Source organism: Rhinatrema bivittatum, chromosome 1, assembly GCF_901001135.1.
Source record: "Rhinatrema bivittatum chromosome 1, aRhiBiv1.1, whole genome shotgun sequence".
In the NCBI taxonomy this organism is placed as follows: Eukaryota; Metazoa; Chordata; class Amphibia; order Gymnophiona; family Rhinatrematidae; genus Rhinatrema; species Rhinatrema bivittatum.
Genome location: NC_042615.1, coordinates 750,701,936 through 750,725,022, shown reverse-complemented (window position 1 = coordinate 750,725,022; position 23,087 = coordinate 750,701,936). Strand labels below are relative to the sequence as shown.

At 43.4% G+C, this 23,087-nt stretch overlaps 1 protein-coding gene across 5 annotated transcripts in view; it reads right to left on the bottom strand.

The window, feature by feature from the left end:
• CPLANE1 (ciliogenesis and planar polarity effector 1) overlaps window positions 1–23,087 on the bottom strand; it is a 453,269-nt gene that overhangs the window by 354,638 nt on the left and 75,544 nt on the right. For all 5 annotated transcript variants that reach the window (XM_029578626.1, XM_029578651.1, XM_029578642.1 and 2 more), the window contains exons 9-10: window positions 22,205–22,460; window positions 6,360–6,515 (exon numbers count right to left, since the gene is read on the bottom strand). In XM_029578626.1, coding sequence (XP_029434486.1) covers window positions 6,360–6,515; window positions 22,205–22,460 — 412 coding nt within the window. The remainder of the gene's footprint in view (window positions 1–6,359; window positions 6,516–22,204; window positions 22,461–23,087) is intronic.

Below are 23,087 nucleotides of genomic sequence, written 5' to 3'. Positions count from 1 at the left end.
GGTTAAAATAATGGACTAGGAACAGGTAATTTTAGTTCAAATTCTGCTTTTGCCACTGTCCATTACCTTGACAAAAACTTTACCCATGTAAAAAAGCAGTTCTGGTGCATTCCCGGGACACAGTCTCGCTTTGTCTGGGCAGTGTGGATAATCAGTGCTGCCCAGACAAAGTTATTTGGGTAATTCTGGTCAGCCAAACAGCAGGCACAGCTCTGTCGAGGTAACTTTACATTACACATACACTTTCAATTTATATGCTGCCTCTCTCCAACAAAGGGCCTAGAGTAGCATACAACAAAAAAAACAATCAAAATAAATTAAAAAAATACAATAGCATTAATCAAAATTCAAAGAAAGCAATCAGCAGCACTCTACACTCCTTGCTATGCCTGTATATGGTAGACAAAGAGTTGAAAGCTGTAGGAGATGATGTCCTGAGAAAAGAACAAGGTTTTCCTCTGTGCCCCTGAAATTGGCTCAGACAGAAGGTGATGATGCCCAAGCAACAGATCAGCACTCTCCACACTACCTGAAGGGTGCTCAGAATTGGAAAGTATAGGAAATGGTGCCCACACTGGGAATGTAGCTAGATGCCCTGCTTCACTGTGTTGTCTGCAGCTCCGAGACCTGGAAGTTTAAAACATTGATGTTAGAGGTGCCAAAACATGAGATGGCAGTCACTCTAATACATGGTGAAGCAAATAAACTGTGCCACCAAATCCAGGAAATTGAAGAGATAATGTTCTCACGTCAGCATCCATGCTTCTGTTCCTGCTTCAGCTCCCTGCAGTCCCCAGGGCCCAGAGCTGGATTCCAGCTGAAACCATGACTGATACCATTAGTACCCTAGGCAGTCAGATTATTGGGAAGGGCAAGTCCATCCTTGATTCCTGCACCAAAGCAGGCAGCTTGTGCACAAATGCCTCCTGGGATCTAACTTTACTTGAATATTCAGCTGACCGTATCTGGATTGAATATTGTAATAAAGTTAACCAGACAAAGTTATCAGGGAAACTTTGTCTGGACACAGCTGGCTGAAGGAGAAATTACTACTTACCTGACAATTTCCTTTTTTTAGTACACACAGGTAAATCCAAAACCATTGGGTTATGTACCTCTACCAGCAGATGGAGATGAAGCAAAGCTGACATCATGGTATATATACCCCTGAAGTGATATCAGCCTGCCAGTATTCTCTGCAAAAGCCAACTGTGGACAAACTAACAAAACTTGATTATTAACAGATAACCATTCCAGCACTCAGCCAATAGGAAAACACTGAGCTCAGACAAGAATGTAATAACATTGGTCTAGGGAATGGATTGACCCTTACCAGTACTCCCTGGAAAACACAGCCATGCAAAAGGACCATAGCACATTTGGCAGCCAAGGGTGGGAAGTTGGATTCACCCATCTGTACTAAAGAAAAGGAATTATCAGGTTAGTAGTAATTTCTCCTTTTTTTTTTTTTTTTACTGTTCAGACAGGTGAATCAAAAACCAGTGGGATATACCAAAGCTACTCCCAAATAGGGCGGAAGGCTGCCCGCGATCCAGTCAAAACCTCACTTGCAAAGGCTGCGTCCTTCTGAGCCTGCACATCCAAATGATAATGCCTGGAAAAGGCGTGTAAAAAGGACCACACTGAAGTTCGGCAATTGTCGACAGGAGACAACAATCTAACCTCTGCCCATGACATAACCCCTAGCCCTAGTAGAATGAGCCCTAACCTGACTAGGTAATGGCTGCTCAGCATCCACATATACTGTCGTAACTACCTCCTTAATCCAGGAGACTATTGTAGTCCACAACGCGGGCTCATCCTGTTTACTCCCACCATGAAGTATAAACAGCCAGTTTGTCTTCCTGAGAGGTTCCGAAACCTCTAAATACCTCAAGATATGCCTCTTGACATACAAGGGCCGTAACAGGCGATATTCCTCTGCATCTCTTGCCCTCTCCAGAGTTGGCAGGGAAATAGACTGATTTAAGTGAAAATCAGAGACCACTTTTAATAAGAAAAAAAAAAGGAACAGTATGCAACTGTATCGCCCCTGGAGTCATTCATAGAAATGGCTCCCAGCAAAACAAGGCCTGTAGCTTGGATACTCGATGTGCAGAACAAATTGCCTCAAGAAACACTGTTTTCAAGGTCAAGGAAAGTGGAGCCCACTAAAAAAATCCAAAACTAGATTAAGAATCCACAAGGGTACCGGTAATTGCAAAGGAGGATGAAGATGATTCACTCCTTTCAAGAAACTGGCACATGCGGATAAGCCAACAAAGGCCCACCATTAATCTGACCTCGGAAACAAGCAAGAGCCGCCACTTGTACCTTCAAGTAATTAAGAGCCAACCCTTTACTCAATCCAGCCTCCAAAAATTCAAAAATGAGCGGGATATTAACCGATTGAGAAAGAACCCTTCGATCTTCACGCCAAGCCTCAAACACTCGCCAAACCTGCACATAGGCTAAGGAAGCGGAGCACTTTCTTGCTCATATCAAGGTGGCAATCACCACCAGTAGAATGTCCACACTTCAGCAAGCGAGCCCTCTCAAGGGCCATACCGTAAGACAAAATAAGAGAGTCAGATCTTCAGATCCCTGTGCTCCAAAAGCTGCAGGAGTGAGTCCACCAGGAGCCTTCGCAAATCAGCATATCATAGTCTTCTGGGCCAATCTGTTGCCACCAAAAGCACCATCCCCCTGTGATTCTCAATTTTCCAAATCATTCTGCCCAATATGGGCCACGAGGGGAATGGCACACAGAAGCTTGTCTTCCAGCCACTCCAGCACGAGGGCATCGATGCCAAAAGATTTTGTATCTCTCCTGAGACTGAAGAAGCAAGGGAATTTCACATTTATTTATTTATTTATTTTAATTTTTTATATACCGGAATTCCTGTATACAATACAAATCAATCCGGTTCACAATAAACAAATTGCCCTGGTTGGGGTGGTCCGACCTGGGCTTATTACAAGGAACATTGAAAGTAACAATAACAATTTAACAAATAATAATTAACATTATGTGTGTTCAACTTTTTACAAGGAACTTTAGTAGCATATATAGTCTACTAGTCTTCAGTTATATAGTATGCGATTAATGACTGTTAACTAGACATTGTGAATAAACAAATACATAAATTAAGTGTCAAGGTGAATGTGACACACTGCAATGGTTGGATCTGAAAGTCAGGAAGAGGTGTCTAGTTACCCTCTGGGAATTGGAACGCATTGCGAGCAGTCGCCAGTAAGTTCATAAACAGAAGGTCCCAGCAATCCACTATAAGCTGAAACACCTCATTTGACAATTCCCATTCTCCTGGATCTGACTGCTGAGAAAGTAGGCTCTTACATTGTCTTTTCCTGCAATGTGTGAGGCTGAGATCTTCTGAAGGTGAGGTTCCGCCCATTCCATAAGTTAGACTATTTCCTACAACACTTGCTGGCTCTTGCTTCCTCCCTGCCAATTGTAGTTGCATGATCAGACATTATCCAGACCGCTCGACCCTGCAATCTGTCGCCAAACCGCAAGCATGCCAACTGGATCACTCGGGATTCCAGCCAATTGAAGTTCCAGAGAGACTCTTCTGCACTCCGGCGCTGTCAACTCCTGTCAGTGAACTCCTTAACCCTGGAGGCTCACATCTGTGGTCAGTACTAGCCAGTCCAGTGATCTTAGGGAAACCCCCTTTCTTAGATGATCCACTTTTAACCACCACTGCAGTTGAGTGCAGACATCCATCGGTAGGTGGAACCCAATCGAATAGTCTTGAGACTGTGGGCTCCAATGAGACAGCAGAGTGAACTGAAGACGCATTTGTACCATTACCCACGGCATCACCTCCAGGGTCGCCACCACCAAACCGAGCACCTGTAGATAGGACCACACTATCGGGAGTATAGTTTTCATCCATAGACGCACCTGCGTAATCAGCTTCTGAATACAGCTCTCTGGCAGAACACCCTGCCCTGTTTCATGCCAATCTGAACACAGAGATATTCTAGTGACTGCAATGGCTGAAGATTGCTTTTGGCCAGGTTCCCGGCCCAACCTAGCTATTGCAACAAGGAGATCACCTTGTGCATGACTCGGAGACTCTCTTCCAAACTCTTGGCCTGAATCAGCCAGTCGTCCAATTACAGGTGTAACAGTATCCGATCTTTTCTCAACTCCACCTCCATCACCACTATAACCATTGAAAAAGTTCTGGGCAGAGTGGCCAAACGAAAAGGTAGCATGCGAAACTGATAATAAGGCCCCAAAACTGTGAAACGCAGAAATCACTGATGCTCTAGATAGATGTGAATATGCAGATACACCTCGGACAAATCCAAGGATGTCATGAACTCCCGGCCGACCTAAAAAAAGATGGGGTATCCATTTTTATTGCAGTGGTTTATAGGCCTCCAAACCAAAAGGAAGAGCTGGACAGAGATCTGGTTGAAGACATCCAAAAGATAGGAAAGAAGGGAGAAGTGGTGATTGTTGGAGACTTTAATATGCCAGATGTAGACTGGAGAATCCCATCTGCAGAATCTAATAATAGTAGAGAAATAGTGGATGCCCTGCAAGTTGCTTTGTTCAAACAAATGGTAATGGAACCCACGAGAGAAGGAGCAATACTCGCCTTAGTGCTCACTAATGGAGATAATGTCTCTGATGTCCAGGTGGGCGCCCACCTCAGCACCAGTGATCATCAAACGGTATGGTTTAATATCACAAAAAGGATACGGAAAAGAAGCACAAAGACCCGAGTTTTGCAGTTCAAAAACATGGACACTTTGATGAAATGGGGAAGTACCTGAAGGAAGAACTAAAAGGCTGGGAGAATGAGAGAGATGTGGATCAACAGTGGACCAATCTAAAAGGAGCAGTTACCAAGGCAATTAATCTATATGTTAGAAAAGTAAAGAAAAGCAAAAGAAAAATGAAATCTATCTGGTTCTCAAAGGAGGTAGCTGACAAAATAAAGGCTAAAAGAACAGCGTTCAAGAAATATAAAAGATCCCAAAGGGAGGAGCACAAAGAAGAATATCTGGTAGAACTGAGGGAGACGAAGAAATTAATCAAGACATCAAAAAGTCAAGCGGAAAAAAGGATTGCCAAGGAGGTAAAGAGAGATGACAAAACATTTTTCAGATACATCAGTGAAAAGAGAAAGGTTCAAAGTGGTATAGTGAAACTGAAAGGTGGAAAGGATCAATGTGTGGAGAGAGACGAAGAAATGGCAGAAATATTAAACGAATACTTCAGTTCATGGTCTGGCAGGCGAGAATCAGGGAGAGTCCTCATAGGAGTGACACAGGACTGCAGGACAAGACTGGAGCTGGCCTTCTGCCTAGCCAGCCCCCTCTCCCGCAGGTTGAACCGTTAGGATCTAGGGGCCAATAGGACTTTCTTCCTGGCAAACATCATGGTGCTTCAGATGCTGGCTGGAAGCTACATAGAGGTACTGGCTGGGAGCTGGAACCAAGTTAAAGGGCAAGGTCTGGGAAATAGACAAGGGACTGAATTAGACTGGGCAAGGCAAGGACTGGAGAAGGACAGGATTGAACAAGGACATGACTGAACATGGACTGGACAAGAACAGGACTAGACAGGCAACAGGCTAGGCAAGATCCTAGTAGGCCCGGAGGCCACAAGGTAAGACAGAAAAGCCCAGGAGGGCACAGAGCATGGCAGGAAGGCCTGAGAGGCCACAAACAAAATAAGAGATCAAGAGAGAACACAAGGCAAGGCAGGAGGCCTGGGTAGGCCACAAGGCAAGGCAGAAGGCCCGGATAGACCACAAGGCAAGGCAGAAAGCTTGGGTAGGCCGCAAGACAAGGTAGAATAGCAAGAAGGAGGTGGCTAGGTCAAGGAGACAAGGTGATTCAATAAAGAGGCAGCGAGGGACTGGACAGGCTGAGTTAAGTAGGCCTGGGGCAGAGGCATCAGGTGATCAGTGAAGTAGTGAATTGTGCAGCTGGGAGCGAGGTTCACTGAGGATCCTGGAGGAAGGGAGGTTGTGCAGCAGGCGAAACCATGGCATGGAGAGGCTGCATAGTAGACAAAACTGAGATGGCCTTACTAAAGATAAAAGTACATGTGCTGTTTCACAAAGAGGATACTTTTACCCACAGGGAAAAAGGGCATTCCCAGGGTAGAAAAGCTTTGCAAGGATTTTGATCATTGTCCCTATAATAATGTATATAAATGTGCAGGAATAATTTTCTTATATAAACTGGAGCCATGAAGAGGTTTTTCAAATTTCTCTGCATCATTATGCCATATTGATGCTAGGCAGGAAGCTCCTAAGCAGTAATTCTCTCATTGCTACAAATGTTATAATAAAAACAATATTGTAGAGTACCTGTAAACTTTTTATTTCATTCTGTTTGCCTATTTCTTCTTCTCCTTTAAGGAATCTTGGAAGAGGAGAGTGTGTAGCACTTTGGTTTCTGTGATCTTTTAACAAGCTGGCTTTTAAGAAAGACAAGGACTGAAGTTTCATTCTTCTTCCCTTAGGCTGCAAGAAAATTAAAGCAACACATAAAACATAACATACTGGTTTTTTTCCATCTTTATTTTCTCTCTGTCTTCCTAGCCCTCCATCTCCCCTTGAGCAAAACATAGTTGCTTACCTGAAATGGAGGTTTTCCAAAGACAGCAGGATAAATTATCCATCATGTCATCTGACAGCCTCAACATGGGTCTGGCTTTCTGAGCACAGAAATGTTTCTGAGCATGCACAGACATTCCCATGCACGACAGCTGACTCATAAGCTCTCAATCTTTTCTACAGCTTAAGACTTCCAGGGAAGTAAGTGGGTAATACATATATGGCTGATTTTATCCTGCTAGCTATGGAGAACTCCAGTTATAGGTAAGCAACATACCTTTCTCTGTTGACAAGCAGGATGAAATCAGCCATACCTGGTGGGGAATCTCAAACGGAGTATTAACTAGCGGAGCAACTAACTGACAGACAATGTATCCTTACTCAGTGGACAGTGAAGTACTGGGTACAATGGTTGCACATAAGTGCTGGTCCAAAAGGTACTGTCTCTTTGGGACAGAAGTGCGACATGAAAGCGTGGATGACTAACAGCTTTGCAAACGTCTTCATTAGAAGAGGCCCTCGGATGAATCAATGAAGTCACTGTGGCTCTCACTTGAAGAGCCATGACAGCTGAAGAGCAACAGTGTGCTTTACAGTTCACTAACAGGTGGATTTTAAAAGCCTTATGCGTGCCAAAGCTGGGAGATATGAGTGTATCTTGGGCCAAAGCATGCCGCACGGATTTTAAGAGGCTCCCCCGTAAGCGTGTATCGCCTGGCATGCACACAAATCGGGAAGTCAAATAAGGAGAAGGGGTATGAGCGGAGTCTGGGCAGGACATGGGCATTCTGGAACTGTAACCTGAAGTATGCATGTAAGTACGCACATAAGTGCACGCCATGGTCCCCCTACAGTGTAACTTTACTTCTGCTATGAATGGTGTGTAAGTTTTAAAATTAAAAAATCAGGGCTAATCAGTGGGGTTTGAAGGATCAAGGCTAATAGGGAGGCTATCTAGCTAGGGGGGTTAGGATGTTCCATCCTTTACTGGAGTAAACTGGGAACGAACTGGAGAAACGGGTATTTACATTAGTGCACGTGCCTCGCAAAATCTCCCCACTTACACAGTAGAGGTGGCATTTGCGTGCACAAATGCATGTCCATATAAAATTGTGCGCACATATATGAGCATACGGATGATTTTATAACATGCATGTATAAATTGGCTGCATCCATTCACATGAACCAGCATACGCGCACACACGTGCACCCGCGTGGCTGTTTAAAAGTTACCATCCCTACAATTAAAAAGGGTTCCTTTTGCATCTATCTTTCCCAAAGTGTAGGGATAGAATGATAGAAACAGCTGAGAAGCTTAATGGTGAGATTGAGTCCAATATAAGCAATATGCAAGGGTCTATTACAATCCAAGGAGTAAAAAGCCTGTTCTCTGAGAGAATGTGGTTTTGTAAAAATATAGGCAGCAAGCCAGTGTGACTGGGTCAAACCAAAGGTCTATCAAACAGTGGCCAATCTAGGTCACAAGTACTTGGCAGGATCCCAAAAGGTAAATAGATTCCGTGCCACTTATCCCAGGGATAAACAATGGATTTCCTTATGTCCACCTTAATAATTGTTTATGAACTTTTCCTCCAGGAAAATTTCCAAACTTTTTTTTAAACCCAGCTACACTAAAAGCTTATACCACTTCTTCTGGCAACAAATTCTAGAGCTTAATAATGCATTGAGTAAAAGTTGTTCCTTCTATTTGTTTTAAATGTGCTACTTAGTAACTTCACTGTGTGACCCCTAGACTTTGTACTTTTTGAAAGAGTAAACAACTGATTCACGTTTACGTGTTCACTCCACTCATTTTTTTTTTTTTAAGTTCTCTATTATATCTCCCCTCAGCAGTTTCTTTTCCAAGCTGAAAAGCCCTAACCTCATTAGCTTTTCCTCGTAGGGCAATTGTTCTATCCCCTTTATCATTTTGGTTGCCCTTCTCTGTAATCCTTTTCTAATTATGCTATATCTTCTTTGAGATGTGGTGACAGAACTGCATACAATACTCAAGGTGCAGTCACACCATAGAGTCATACAGAGGCATACTAATATTCTCTATTTTAGTCTACATTTTTTCCCTAATAATTCTTGGCATTCTGTTTACACTCTTGGCTGCCATCAGACACTGAGCAGAGGATTTCAACATATTAACCTCAATGTTGCCTTGATCCTTTTCCGGCGTGGTGACTCCTAATATGGAACCTTGCATTGCATAGCTATAATTTAGGTTGCTCTTCTCTACATCATCACTTTACCTTGTCCACATTTAAATTTCATCTGCCATCTGGATGCCCAGTTGCCCAGTTTTGCAAGGTCTTCTTGCAATTTCTTACAATCCTCTTATGATTTAACAACTTTGAATAATTTTGTGTCATCTGAAAATGTGATTACTTCACTCGTCATTCCCATTTCTAGGTCATTTATAAATATGTTAAAAAGCAGTGGTCCCAGTACAGATGCCTGGGGAAATCCACTATTCACGTTCTCTATAGAGAAAATGGACCATTTAGCCCTACTCTGTTATCTATACTTTAACCAGTTCCCAATCCACAATACACCATTGCCTCCTATCCCAAGACTTTTCAAATTCCTCATAAGTCTCTGGTTCACTTCTATCTACGTTTAATCACGTCATCAAAAAAAGTGGCAAATTGATAAGGCAAGACTTCCCCCTTAGCTAAATCCATGTTAGCTTTGTCCCATTAAACTAGAACTAAACTCTAGAATTCTGGGAAACTTGTCTTCAAAAAATCAACGGACTCCTATCCAGCCTAAACCTAATACTAAATTCTTCAAAAAGCGAACCCCTCCTAATTTCCACTGAAAACAGTAACATCTACACAAATCCACCACCCAATTTACAAACTACACAAGTAAGAGACCTAGGAGCTATCATTGATAACAGGCTAAACCTAAAATCATTCATAAATCAAACTACCAAGGACTGCTTCTATAAACTCCAAGTCTTAAAAAGAATAAAACCACTTTTCCACTTTCACGACTACAGAACTATTTTGCAATCAATAATCTTTGCTAAACTAGATTATTGCAACTCTATACTATTAGGTCTTCCTTCATCTCACACTAAACCCCTTCAGATGGTTCAAAACACGGCAGCGAGAATATTAACAAACACACGGAGAAGAGACCACATATCACCAATCCTCAAAGACCTTCACTGGCTGCCAATTCACTACAGAATTATTTATAAGTCCATAACCACTATCTACAAAGCCATCTATCAATACACTCCGCTTAACCTTCAAATTCCACTCAAAAAATATACTTCCTCTAGACCCATCAGAGAGTCCTACAGAGAATCCCTACAAGTTCCACACTCCAAAACCACTCGGCACATAACCGCCAGAGACAGGGCTTTCTCCACTGCAGGACCAACACTATGGAACTCCATCCCACCAGATTTGCGACAGGAACCCTGCCTTCCTACATTCAGGAAAAGACTCAAAACGTGGCTATTTTTGAAAGCCTTTCCTGACCTAAACTGAACCTTAATTTCATCATTAACCTAATCGCTTAGACTTTGCCTTAACATGGTAATTAATAACTCCACCTTAAAAGGGTAATTCATTAATGTTGCAAATGCCGCCATTGGCATATTTGTTCTCTCTGTTAAAATCCTAGCTTCCTTTCTCTGTTCCAAGTTGTGTGACTCCCTTGTTTTATTGTAACTGCAACCTCTCGCCTTCACTTGTTTCTAATGTTTATTATTATTATTATTATCATTATTATTTATTATTATTTTGTACCCTCTCTACTTGTTAATTGTAAACTGACATGATGCGATTTTCATCGCGAATGCCGGTATAGAAAAACTTAAAATAAATAAAAATAAATAGAACTATCTATTTGCTCAGTTATTTTGTTCTTTATAATAGTTACTACCATTTTGCCCGGCACCAACATTAGCTCACTTGTCTTTAGTATCCTGGATCACTTCTGGAAACTTTTTAAAAATTGGAGTTAAGTTGGTCACCCTCCATAGACTATTTAATGATAGGCTACAAATTACTAATAGTAGATCTGCAATTTCATTTTTCTCAGCATTCTGGGATGCATACCATCTGGTCCAGGTGATTTGCTACTCTTTAGTTTATAAATTTGCCTTATTACATCAGTGGCAGACCCTCCCGGTCTGGCCACCAGATGTCCCTGTCCCATAATATTTGAGTAAGAAGCCATCCATACCATTCAATCCTCCCATCTGGACAGTCTGGATTGGATGCCTGAAGACTATTTAGCCCAGCCATTTTAAGATACTTTGGGTTCAGTTTGAGAAATCTCCTTTTACTCATGCATAACTCGGATTTTGCACAGCAACACGGTCTATGTACCCACATATCACAATTTAGACTACCCCTCTAATTATTCAAGATATTTACTCATGCCTTAAACATTCATTGTATTTATCCACGTCCTGTTGACGAGTTATTATTATTATAGTCTATGTAATATTTAATTTGTATTATTTATTTATTTTTATATGATATGTTATATGTTACTCATATGTTAAGAAACGCTGTTTAATGTAAAGCCTTTATTGCGACAGTTTTGTTCTATGTAAACCGACCTGATTCGATACTTGTATTGAGAATGTCGGTATATAAAAATCTGAAATAAATAAATAAATAAATAAATAAATAAGGTAAGAGTAAGGATGTTTCAGTTTTACACTCTGGTGAGGCTTTCCAGCTTCGCTCAGGAGGAGGTAATACCTCACTGTGCACTCCCTGCCAGGTGGTCTTTCTTCTAATTTACAGAAAGATAGATTTGCAAGCCTGATACCCTTTAGGGTCAAAAGGGCTCTCACCAGGTGACCAAAGACCAAAGACCTGAGAGCCTACTCTAAATTCTAGGTGGGCAAGCACCAGTGATGGGATCCTGCTGCAAGAGACAGTGAAGGCAGAAGATGTATCCAGTTTAACCGTTAAAGTATCTTTTAGACTTTAGCTGAGTGGGGAGGTTTTTTGATCCCCCTTCCCCACTGGGATTTCAGACCTCAGAACTTGCTTGAACCCACTGACTTTTTCCCAAGAGAAGTGAATAAAGGATAATAGAATTACTAAGGAAGGAAGGAACAAGAGCAAGAGACCCCAATCGAATCTCCACACACAAAGGGACCAAGCTGGGTGTCCAAGAAGATGTCTAAAGGTAGGATCTTTGCAGTAAAGTTGGAGACCCCTCCACTAAGATTCCCTCATAGCTTCTGGGTATGCTGCAAGCATTAAACTCACCATAGGGCTACCCAGATGCCTGAAAAAAGGACACCTACCTATCTAGAGCCACACATAAACCAACATTCAAATGTAACTTCAATATTACGGATGGACTTTAATTTATGAGTATCAATTAGTTAACTTTTATTTAACCCCAGACCTGGTCCTTTCTGAATTTTTATAGCCTTTCACCTCATGGGAAGCACCAAATGACTATACACATACAGGCACCCTTTTAACATTGTCTGGGCCACAAACGAGAGCTTACCCACATAAAAAGAGAGTGTGTCCGTCCCCCCCCCCCCCCCCCAAAGGACTGAGAGTCAAGAGTGGGATGTAACATGCTAGCCGGAGCAGGCTCTGAAAATATAAATTAGTAATGTGCCCTAAGGAGCTACAATCCTCCAAAAAAGGGGTTACACATCTTCCAAATTCATTGAGAAGTGTTTCAGTTCCTCTGAATTGTCACTTTTAACTACCATTTCTGCCATGGGTTATCTCCCCAACATCGTACTCAAAGACCAAAGTAAACAATTAATTTAGTCTCTCTACTATGGCCTTGTCCTCCCTTACTGCCCCTTTTACCCCTCGATCATCTAATGGTCAAATTGACTCTCTTACAGGCTTTTGCTTCAATTTTTCTTGAAAAATATATTACACGCTTTTGCTTCCATGGCAAGCATTTCAAATTTTCTCTTAGTTTTCTTTTTCAATACTTTGCATTTAACTTGCCAGTCCTTATGCTTTTTCCTGTTTTCATCATTTGGATCCCTTTTCACCTCACCTTTTATCATGTCAACCTTCCTTCCACCTTTTTTAATGTGTGGAATACATTTGGTCTGAGCTTCCAAGATAAAACCTTAAATTATTTGAAAAAAAAAACAACTATTAGGTTTCAAAACCATACAATAACAAACTCAAGAAGGCCAACAGACAACAGCCAGTTATAAATATTTCACCAATGATCACTTTCTTCCCATTAATCATTCCCATTTTTCTACCCCTTCCCTCTTATCTAAACTAAAACACCAAGTACAAGGTTGGCAGTAGTATCTATCTATCTATCTATCTATAAACCACTCAGATATAGTTTCCTGACAATGGAGGTAAAGTCCCCAAATAGTTTCAAATGTCAACAGGGTACCATGTTTAAGTGCCGTCAGCTTACCCATACAAAAGACATTGCTAAGTCATGGACAAACTTAATGGCAACAGGGTTAAGGGGTTATTCCAAAAAGATGCCAAAGCAATCTCACCGCAATATCATCCTGTAGTATTAAGAAGTTCAGCAAGGCCTTAACCTTAGGGATAGTAAGAAGAAATACTTTAGGCTTCTTGGGGATTGTAACTTGACTAATATCCCTAAACAATTCAATAATCATATTCCAAAATTTTTGGATCAAATGGCAGGACCACCAAATGTGGAATAGAGATCCAACCCTGCCAATCAATGCCAACAGTCCTCTTTTGCATCCATGTATATTTTATGGAGATGTTATGGAGTGAAATACCATCTAAATAATAATTTGTGCCCATTTTCAACTACTTTAGAAACAGAGCTCCTTCCAACTGATAGGAAACATAAATCCCAAGTATGAGCATTCAATGTCTTTTTGATATCTGCTTCCCAGGCAACTAAGTGAAGGGGTTTATCCATTAAATCCTCATTCAGGTGAGCATAAAGTTTAGAAATTATCCCTTTGATATTTTCAACTTTATCACAATACCTCTCTGACCTTTTAAAAGGTCAGCTTTAACCATCTTAGATTCCAAAAATATTTTAGCTGAAGAAAAGGGAATTTGTCTTGGGCAGGGAGTTGAAATTTGTCCATGAGAACCAGAAAACTTAATAATCCAGGGCTCCCCCAGACTTGCCCAGTTGGAAAAGGCCTAGAGACTCCCACCACTTAAAATCAGGAGAAATAAGACCTGGTTGAAAGTCCTTACTAAATCTCATAGGGGATTTAAAGAAAAGATTCCTGTTGCCCACCAATAAGATTTTCTATCTATCCCACAATTTTATAGTAAAAACAGTAAAAGGTGAAAAATGTTTTGGAAGCAGCCTTATCCTCTTGGAGACCTCTAATAGGAACCCTCCCCAATAGAATGCTCAGTATGGGCCCGCTGTTTATCAACCTCTTTGTGCCAATCTAAAACCAGTTTCAACTGTAATGCCAAGTAATATTTCCTAAAATTCATCTGACAATTTTGCTAAATATACCACCAGTCTAGCAACCCTATGTGGTCTTCACTTCCAGATAAAACTGAAAGCCTGACTCTAAAGACATTTCAATATTCTATTGGGAACCTGAATGGGTAATGTTTGAAAAAGAGGTGGCAAAATATTCATCTTGACTATAGCAATTCTCCCCAAACAAGACAAATTAATTTGTTCCCACCTATCCAAATCTCAATAAATATTTGAAATCACTGGGGGAAAATTAAACCAGAATGGATCATTTGGATCAACCCTAATGTACACTCCCAAGTATTTTAAATTATCTTTAGCCCTTTAAAAATACTTGAGATTTCAAATATCAAGATACATTATCCAGAAAAGAGATATCAAAGATCTGATTTATCTGTGTTAATCTTAAATGCTGAAACCCTCCCCAAACCTCTTGAGTTCCTCTACCAGATTCCACAAAGATACCTCAGTCTTACTCAAAGTAAATAGGTCATCTGCAAATAAGGACACCTTATTCTGCTCTCTACATTAAAGGTGGGGGTGGAAGGGAAATAGAACCAAGAGCTAAGAGAAACAGATAAAGTATGAGAGAAAAAATGTGTGAAGCTTGCTGGGCAGACTGGATGGGCCATTTGGTCTTCTTCTGCCGTCATTTCTATGTTTCTATGTTATACTGACAGCCATCCTCTAAGATTCCCTCTATCCCCACTTTCTTCCAGACCCTTTATGCGAAGGTTTCCGTTGCAATATCAAAGGGTAAAGGGGATAAGGGCACCCTGCCTGGTACCCCGACCCACCCAAAAGATATCAGAATACCTCCCGATATATTAATACACTTCGATGGCTCCCCATAACTTACAAACGCAGCCAAGGAAATTAGTTTTTACCTGTTCCCACTTTCTCCTTTAAACAGAATCTGTCAATGCACCCTGACAAACGCCTTCTCAGCATACACAGAGGACAGGAGAGCAGGCACAGACTCTCACTTAGCATACCATATTAAATTCAAGACTCTCCTTACATTATCTGCTGCTAAACACCTTGGGATAAAACACGACTGGTCACTGTCCACCAAAAAAAGGACTACACTACCCAGCCTCTTCAATAAAATTTTAGCTGACTTCTGGCATCAGCTTTAATGTTTCTTATGGTGCTGGTACCCAGAAGGGGCTTCATTCCAGGAGGTGAAGTGGCTACGCTGCCCCCCATTGCACCAAAGCTTTGGCGCTTTACCCAATGCCACTTTCCACAGTTATTCCATCTTCCAGGTCCATGGGGACATTCTACTGCAGCTAGGACAGTTTGAGACATCATTAGGACAGTTTGAGACATCATGATCCAGGACCAGGCAGAATAGAAAATGGTGTGGGTGTCCATGCTGGACAGGTGGTGCCCACACACAAGGCCTTGAACCAGCTAAACTGTGGCCTTCTTGCATTTAGACTCTCTTGTTACATGTACTCTTTTTCTCTTTTTTGAAAGGTAAAACTTAAAATCCCTTTGAGGGGTTGCTGAGGCAGTAGCATGAAATAGTAATGCAATTTCCAAAAATAGATCAAAACACTAAAAATAAATAATATATATATATATATATATATATATATATATATATATATATATATACATATATATACACACACACACATACATATACAGAGAGAGAATCTATCTTCACGGAAGCACAAAGAACAACTGAACAATTGAGGGGTTCACGAGTCAGCTGCCACTCATGGGAACTCCCACACATTCTTAGGAAAATTTCTAAGCTCTGAGAGCAGAAGTCTGCATTGGTGCCATCAGATGATGCCATCCACTGGATATGGCTGATTGTATCCTGCTTGATGACGGAGAACATCTATAACCATGTCTAGCCATAGCAGGTGGAACTGAAGTCAACTCAAAGGTTAGATATCCATGTAATGTCAAGCCAGAAGACAAAGTAAATGTTATCTAAATCACATGCCATCTCTATGTGCCCAGTTTACGGTTGCTTCATATATCTTTACAGTGTTCTTAGCATATGAATACTTTATTATTTCTTCTTGGGAAAATGTCACACAACCATGATCATTATCATCATTATAGAATTTATAGCCCATTCTAAAATATTCAACCTATCAGAGAAGAGCTCTGTGTACCCAGAAGGTCCACTGCTACTTGTGATGAAAATTATATTTAGTATTAAGTAGCAGCAATTTCTTATTTTGCACCGTGATAGCTACCCAATTCCACAGCTTGATGAAGCTAAGGCCAGTCGGCATCACTAGGAATAGAGCTAGAGAACAAGTTTTACATCAAACTGGTTGCATTGTTTGGCTACTACTCTAACAAAATAAAAAACTGGCATGCTTCTTTGGAGGATAAATGCAATAATAAAGCTGCGATTCCATTTGAGGTATCTTCTTATTTTTCTAACTTTATGCTTCTTGTTTTTAATAATTGGTAATTTTTACTGAACTCATTATCAAGAGTCCAAATCTACAGTAGTAGCATTTGGGTTTTCTTTTGAAAAGTTTGATATCCAGACATAATCCATATTAAATGTGGACAAGAAATCAGTGGTAACTATCTGAAAAAGCATCAGTGTAGTGCCTCTATAACCATGCACAACAGAAATACTTGATGCTATCAAGAATTGACATTGGCCACTGGTGCATATAAAACATAGCTTTAAAGTCACGATGACACTAACACATTGAAATATACTCAAGGAAAATTGGTTCTTACCTGCCAATTTTCGTTCCTGTAGTACCACGGATCAGTCCAGACAGTGGGTTGAGCCTCCTGACCAGCAGATGGAGACAGAGAAAAACTGAAAAGTGTATCCTATATCAGGACAGAGCCTATCCTGCATCCCTTCAGTATAAACCTTATTAAAGCAGAGAAATACAAGATAACAGGAATAAGATCAAGCAAGTCACAATTAACTGGAAATTTGAACAATTATATCGAATAGATATGTTCAGTGTCTGCAACAGTATGCAAATTAAGCAATTCAAAACCCTGTAAAAAACCACTCTTACATATATGTCTATCGAATAGATACTTCCGGTGTCTAAAATTTATGAGAGGAAGCAACAATATGCAAAATGCTGTGAATGAAGGAACTTTGAGCGGACAAATCGGAGAGAAATGCAGCCAGGGTGGGAGTCTGGACTGATCCGTGGTACTACAGGAACGAAAATTAGCAAGTAAGAACCAATTTTCCTTTCCCTGTACGTACCCGGATCAGTCCAGACAGTGGGATGTACCAAAGCTTCCCTAAAATAGGGTGGGACTGAGAAAGTCCCGCTCGAAGGACATGCCCGCCGAAGGAGCCAAACACCGATGCCTGGACATCTAGACGATAACGGCAAGCAAAGGCATGCAGAGACTTCCAGGTAGCTGCTCCGCATATGTCCTGTGATGAGATGAACAGACACTCCGCCCCAGAGGTAGGCCGCGAATGCAAAGAATAGGCCTTCAAGCCCTCCGGAACCGACAAGAATAGGCCTTCAAGCCCTTTGGAACCGACCAACTCAGACCGAAATATGGTGACACAAACGTTACCTTTAGCCCTCTATCAATAGACAAGGATCAATAACATTACAGTAGACCCCCCGTTTACATCCAGTCTCCAGAATCATCCGACCGGAGCACTGGCAAAGTCCTCTGGAGAAAAAAAACGGAAGCAGAGTAGTCTGCCGGAAAACCTCGAAAAGCACCTCGTAAATCACTCGAAGCCCCACAGTAAGGCTCCACGACAGACAAGAAGCCCGGACTGACGTGTTCAAATGTTTGGCACCTTTGAGGAAGTGGACAATATCCGGATGGACCGCCACAACGTAACCATCGACCCTCCCTAATAGGGAACCGCGAGCTGAGAACTGCACCCGCAAGAAATGGAAAGACAAACCTTTCACGAGACCATTCAGAGAAAGAAGAGAACTGGGGACACCGGAGTCTCACACTCCGGACACTGCACACATAATCGCAAAACAACTCCGGACACGGCAGAAAGATTCTCAAACCCTCTCCATACCCGGAGATAAGTAAGAGAGGCAGAGGATGTACATGCTCTGAATAGCGTGGATAAAATGTCCTCCGGATAACCCTTCCTCCGCAGCAGCCACCTCTTAAAAACCACGCCACTAGACAAGGCGAGCCGCCTGATCGAGAAATACTGGACCTTGGTGCAGAAAGACCGCCAGACGACCGAGGCAAAGAGAGCCCTCCGTAGCGAAGTTTACAAGAACCGCGCACCATGGACTCCGCAGCCAGTCTGGAGCTAAGAGAATGACTGGCCCCCATGTGAAACTCTAACCATCGGAGAACCTCTCCCACCAGAGACCAGGGTGGGAAAATGTAGAGAAGGACGTCACAAGGCCGAACATTGATCATTTCCGCGACTGAAGAACCTAGGAACCTTTAAATTTCCCCTGGTGGCCATCCGATCCAGGTGGTCAAGATCCAAGTGGGGAATTCCCCACCTACCGACAACGATATCCATCGTCACCTTGGACAAATCATACTCCCCGGAATCTATAGACAGCTGGAAGATTCTCCTTCCCCTCAGAGTGGGAGGCCGCCAAGTGATTCCGAGGGCTCTTCCCCCAGGAGAGGAGCTTGATGGCTTCCAAGGCCACCAGACAACCCTGGCACTGCCCTGGCGATTGATGTAAGCTACCATGGCAGCATTGTTGGAGAGGACTCGCACTTGAGTGCCAGACGAACCACTCAAACCTCCAGGCAATTGATGGGCCACCGGGTTTGGAGTGGGGCCCCTAGCCCCGGCCTCGACTGATGCTGACACACCGCTCCGAATCCGGGAAAGCTGGCCTCTGTCGTAACAATAAACCACTTCAGGGGCATTCCCCTCAGAAGGCGAGCGAGCAAGAGCCACCACTGCATGCTGGTAATGGGAGAGGAGGAGAGCGGTAGCGGCATCCGAAACTCCTCTGAAGACAGGTTCCAGTGGGACAGCCGAGCTTTCTGGAGGCCCAAAGACCCAAATCGATAGTTGAAAACCATGGACTCCAGGGCTTGGAGGTACTCCCAGAACGCGGGCACAGAGAAGGATAGAAAAGATTGCACTTGATCCATGAGTCTCAGCCCTCAAGCCTTGGAGAGTGACACCCTGCCCACGCGGGCACCGAGGCACGCCCACAGGAATTCTAGGACTTGAGAGGGCTGAAGTTTGTTCGAAACCGCTGAGACCAAGGCTCTGGGCTGCACCCTAAGGAGATAATAAGAGCATCATACCTGGACACAAACTCGCTGTCCAGCCACTTTGCCTGCTCCATCCCTGCAGACGGGAGGTCTAGGGTGCTGAGTAGTTGACGAACCCACCTGAGGCATGCCCGTTGCATGAGACCACTACAGACCGGCAGCCGGATCCCGAGCACCAACAGCTCAAAATTCCCGTGAGATAGACTTCCACCTTGCGGGCCTGAGGGTCCTTCAAGCAGTCGGTCCTACAAACAGAATTGTAGATCTATTTGCGACCATGGATATGGAAGCGTCCACCATAGGGATGTTGTGCATATCCTGCCACCTCTAGGAGGGGACAAGAGAATTCATGGCCCTGCCCACACGTGAGCTGGCCACTGGGGTCTCCGTCTCGCGCAGGAATACTGTATCAACCTCAGATAAAAAGAGAAGGTCTACGGAGGTGCCCTCAGCCCAGCTAGGCCAGGACCACCGCTGCTGTATGTCGAGGCACTTGGGCTTTCCTCCGGGGGGGGGGCGGGGGGGGGAGGAATAAACGTCCCACTTGGCTGACCCAAACGGTGAGAGTGGATCCTGTTACTCCCGCTGGGAGAGAGGTAACAATCGTGGGTTATTCCCGTGCCAGAGTTGGAAGTAGGATATCATCGGGTCCGGGAGTTGAGGTAGGCAACGAGAGAAAGCAGCGGACCCAGTACCCCCGGCACAAACCGCCACGAGTCATCCCTTGAGGACTTGAAAGCTTGGGTCCCTGATCTACAGGAGCCCTAGGGGCCTTAGCCTGAGGCCCGGAGGGAATGAGCGGCGGAGCAGGATCTGGGGGTGAGCCATCCTGCTACAATAGGCTGGCAACATATGCCTTGCATGAGCAGCGGAGCAGGATCTGAGGGTGAGCCATCCTGCTACAATAGGCTGGCAACATATTTATTTATTTATTTATTTTTTAACTTTTATATACCGACATTCTTGCATTAAATGCAAATCATGCCGGTTTACAGTGAAACAGAAAAAGCAGGAAAAAATTCCTTAGTCGAATACAATGAAACAGCTTAGTTAACATATGCCTTACAAAAGTAGGACAAAGCCTGTGGAAAAAAGACCCGGCGGTTTTGTTTTTTTTTTTCAAAAGCAGAGGAATTATGCATCTCTGTCCATAGACCCGAGGCATGTCACTTCTCTGGGTCGGAGTGGGGGAGGAACTGGACCACCAGTGTCACCAGGCAGGTCACCAGGTAGGGTCCTAGGCTGATCACATCAAGGGACAAAGCCCCCTAGGCCCTAATAAAAACAAAGAGCAAGCATTGCTGCCCAAAACATAAGATTTCTTCCACTTTGCTTTTGGTCATTATTTAATTATTCAATTATTTATTTTATTTATTTGTTGTTCCTTTTCCCTAGCCCTAATAGGGAAAGGAATACTGCGATGGAGTCTCTGGACAGTGAGCGTCTGGGAAGGTCACATCCTGCTCCTGCACAAATCCATGCGAAAAATGAGGTTTTTTTCAGGTAGGGGAGGAAGAGGGACCAGGGCAGGAGTAGGAACCACCCCCGGGGAGTCTACAGGGTGTAAATATGGCATTGAATTAGAACAAAATCGGGCTCCCCTCCCCCCCTGAGGCACCGAGCCAAAGCGAGCGCCGAGCCCAAAATGGCTTCCGTTCCCGCGTTTTCCCGAGAAGGGGGCAGACTGGAAAAGCATTTGAGTCCGACCCCGGACTGCCGCCGGCACGGACCCACCTCACCTGACAGACAGAACACTGAACCTTAAACAAGGAAGCAGCTGCAGAAAAAATAAAACTACCGGAGCCTGGCTATGGTTGCGTTCGGGAGCAGGGGAAAGAACCCTGCAGCGCTCCTTCTCCTTCTTTAAGGCAAACAGAAGCGAGAGAAAGAAAAACATCCCCTTTATCGTTGTTTTTTTGGGGGGGGGGGGGGGGGTTTAAACTGAGGAGAGAGGCCAGTAGGTGCCCACATCCGGGGACCACGGGGAATAAATCGGGTGAGCACTAAAACATAGGTTTCCTACCACTTTGGACAAAAGTCAGCCCAGCACCCAGTCAGCTCCAACTAAAAAGTGAGATCTGCGGGCAAGATGGCCGCCGTTCCCGAGGTTGCAGCAAAGGCGCCCAGTTGACTTGCTTAGTGCGGGGAGCCTTCCCCGCCAGGTAAGACTGAGCGGCCGGTCCCTTGCGGGAAGGCCTCGGGCAGAGTCCCCACGCGCAATCCAAAACAAAACGAAGCAAGCAGGTGGGGGGGGGGGGGGGGGGGGCAACTGCCACGTGAGAACCAAGTTCGCCAGTGCCTGGCTCTGAATTCCCCTGAACCAGCAGCTTGAGCTCTGAAGGCTTTTGAATCTTTTTTTTTAAACAGCAGAGGCATTAATTCTTCCCTGCCATGGGACCTGAGACATTAGACATCTCAAGGGTCACAGCAGCCAGAGAGGGGGAGTGACTGGACCACCAGTCTCACCCCAAGTCAGGCGAGAGGTCACTGGGGAAGGAATCCTAGGCTGAATAATCAAGGGGAAAGGCCCCCCCTAGGACCCTGGAAGAGTGAGGAGACAGAACTGTCTCCCTGAGGGATCAGGTTTTGAATTATGCCAAGAAGGATAATCCTTTTTTTTTTTTTTTCCTTTTTTTGGATTTTATAAAAGAGATAGGAAATACTTGCTTGATCCTGAAAAGTTATGAAGAGAAAAATCTCCCTGAGAGAAGAAAATAAAGAAAGAGAGGGAACCGCAGATTTAACTGTCTGGATCTGCTGGAGACAGAGAAATACTGAAGGGATACAGGGTAGGCTCTGTCCTGATATAGGATACCCTTTTCAGTTTTTCTCTGTCCCCATCTGCTGGTCAGGAGGCTCAATCCACTGGACTGATCCGGGTATGTATAGGGAAATAGTGGATAAATACACAAACTCTTCAGACTTAGTTAATATTTACTAAATATAATGACGTGCAACAGTACCTTTGAAACTGGCAAAATCTGAGATACTTTTTCAAGTCTCTGGTCTGAATCTAGGAGAAGTGACTTCATATATAACACTGGTGAAAAATTATCCAAGAACCGAAGTGCAGTAACCATGTATCCATCCGAGACAATGAGGTAGGGCAATCGTGGGTGTGCAGTTACAGAAAATCTCTGTCTCAATGCATCCATTTCAGATGCTGATGAACCGAGACAATTATTAGAATCAGACGATTTAAATACAGACTGAGGTGGTCTAGAAAATAATAAAGATGCATCATTAGAATTAATAGAAAAATGAGGAAACACTTTCAAAAAAGAAAACAGTATTGTTAGAAGCATTATGTATATTGCAGACCCTCTGGTCCGCCACCAGATGGCCCAAGATCCTTTATCAAGAAACACAGCTTAGTGAGATTTCCATTCCTTTTCAGTCCCTCCAGGGACTCACAGGAGGGCTGTGACTGGTTGCTCAGGGTACTTAGTGAAGTGATCAGTAAGTTCGGTGTGGTCATTTTTAGTTAGCCTTTGGTAGAGGAAGTTCTCCTCAGTACACTCCCCTGTCTGAGAGGGCCTGCCTTATTTTTGGATGAGAGAGGTTTTCTGCTGGATTCTTTTTGGATTTGCAATTTTGAAAAAAACCCTGGATTCCTCGGAGAGGAACATCCCCAATCCCCGGACCAGGGGCTGAAGACCTGTGAGCCATCCCTCTCCTCCCTAGGGGAGGCAAGCACTAGTGACAGCACTACCCAGCATGGGATTTTTGATGGCTAAAATTTATCCTGATTTTTTGAGACTGGGACTCTTGTTTAAACCTTGACCCCTTTTGGAAAGAGCAACCCCCAGACCCAAGGAACAAAGGCTGGAGACCTGTGAGCCTTTT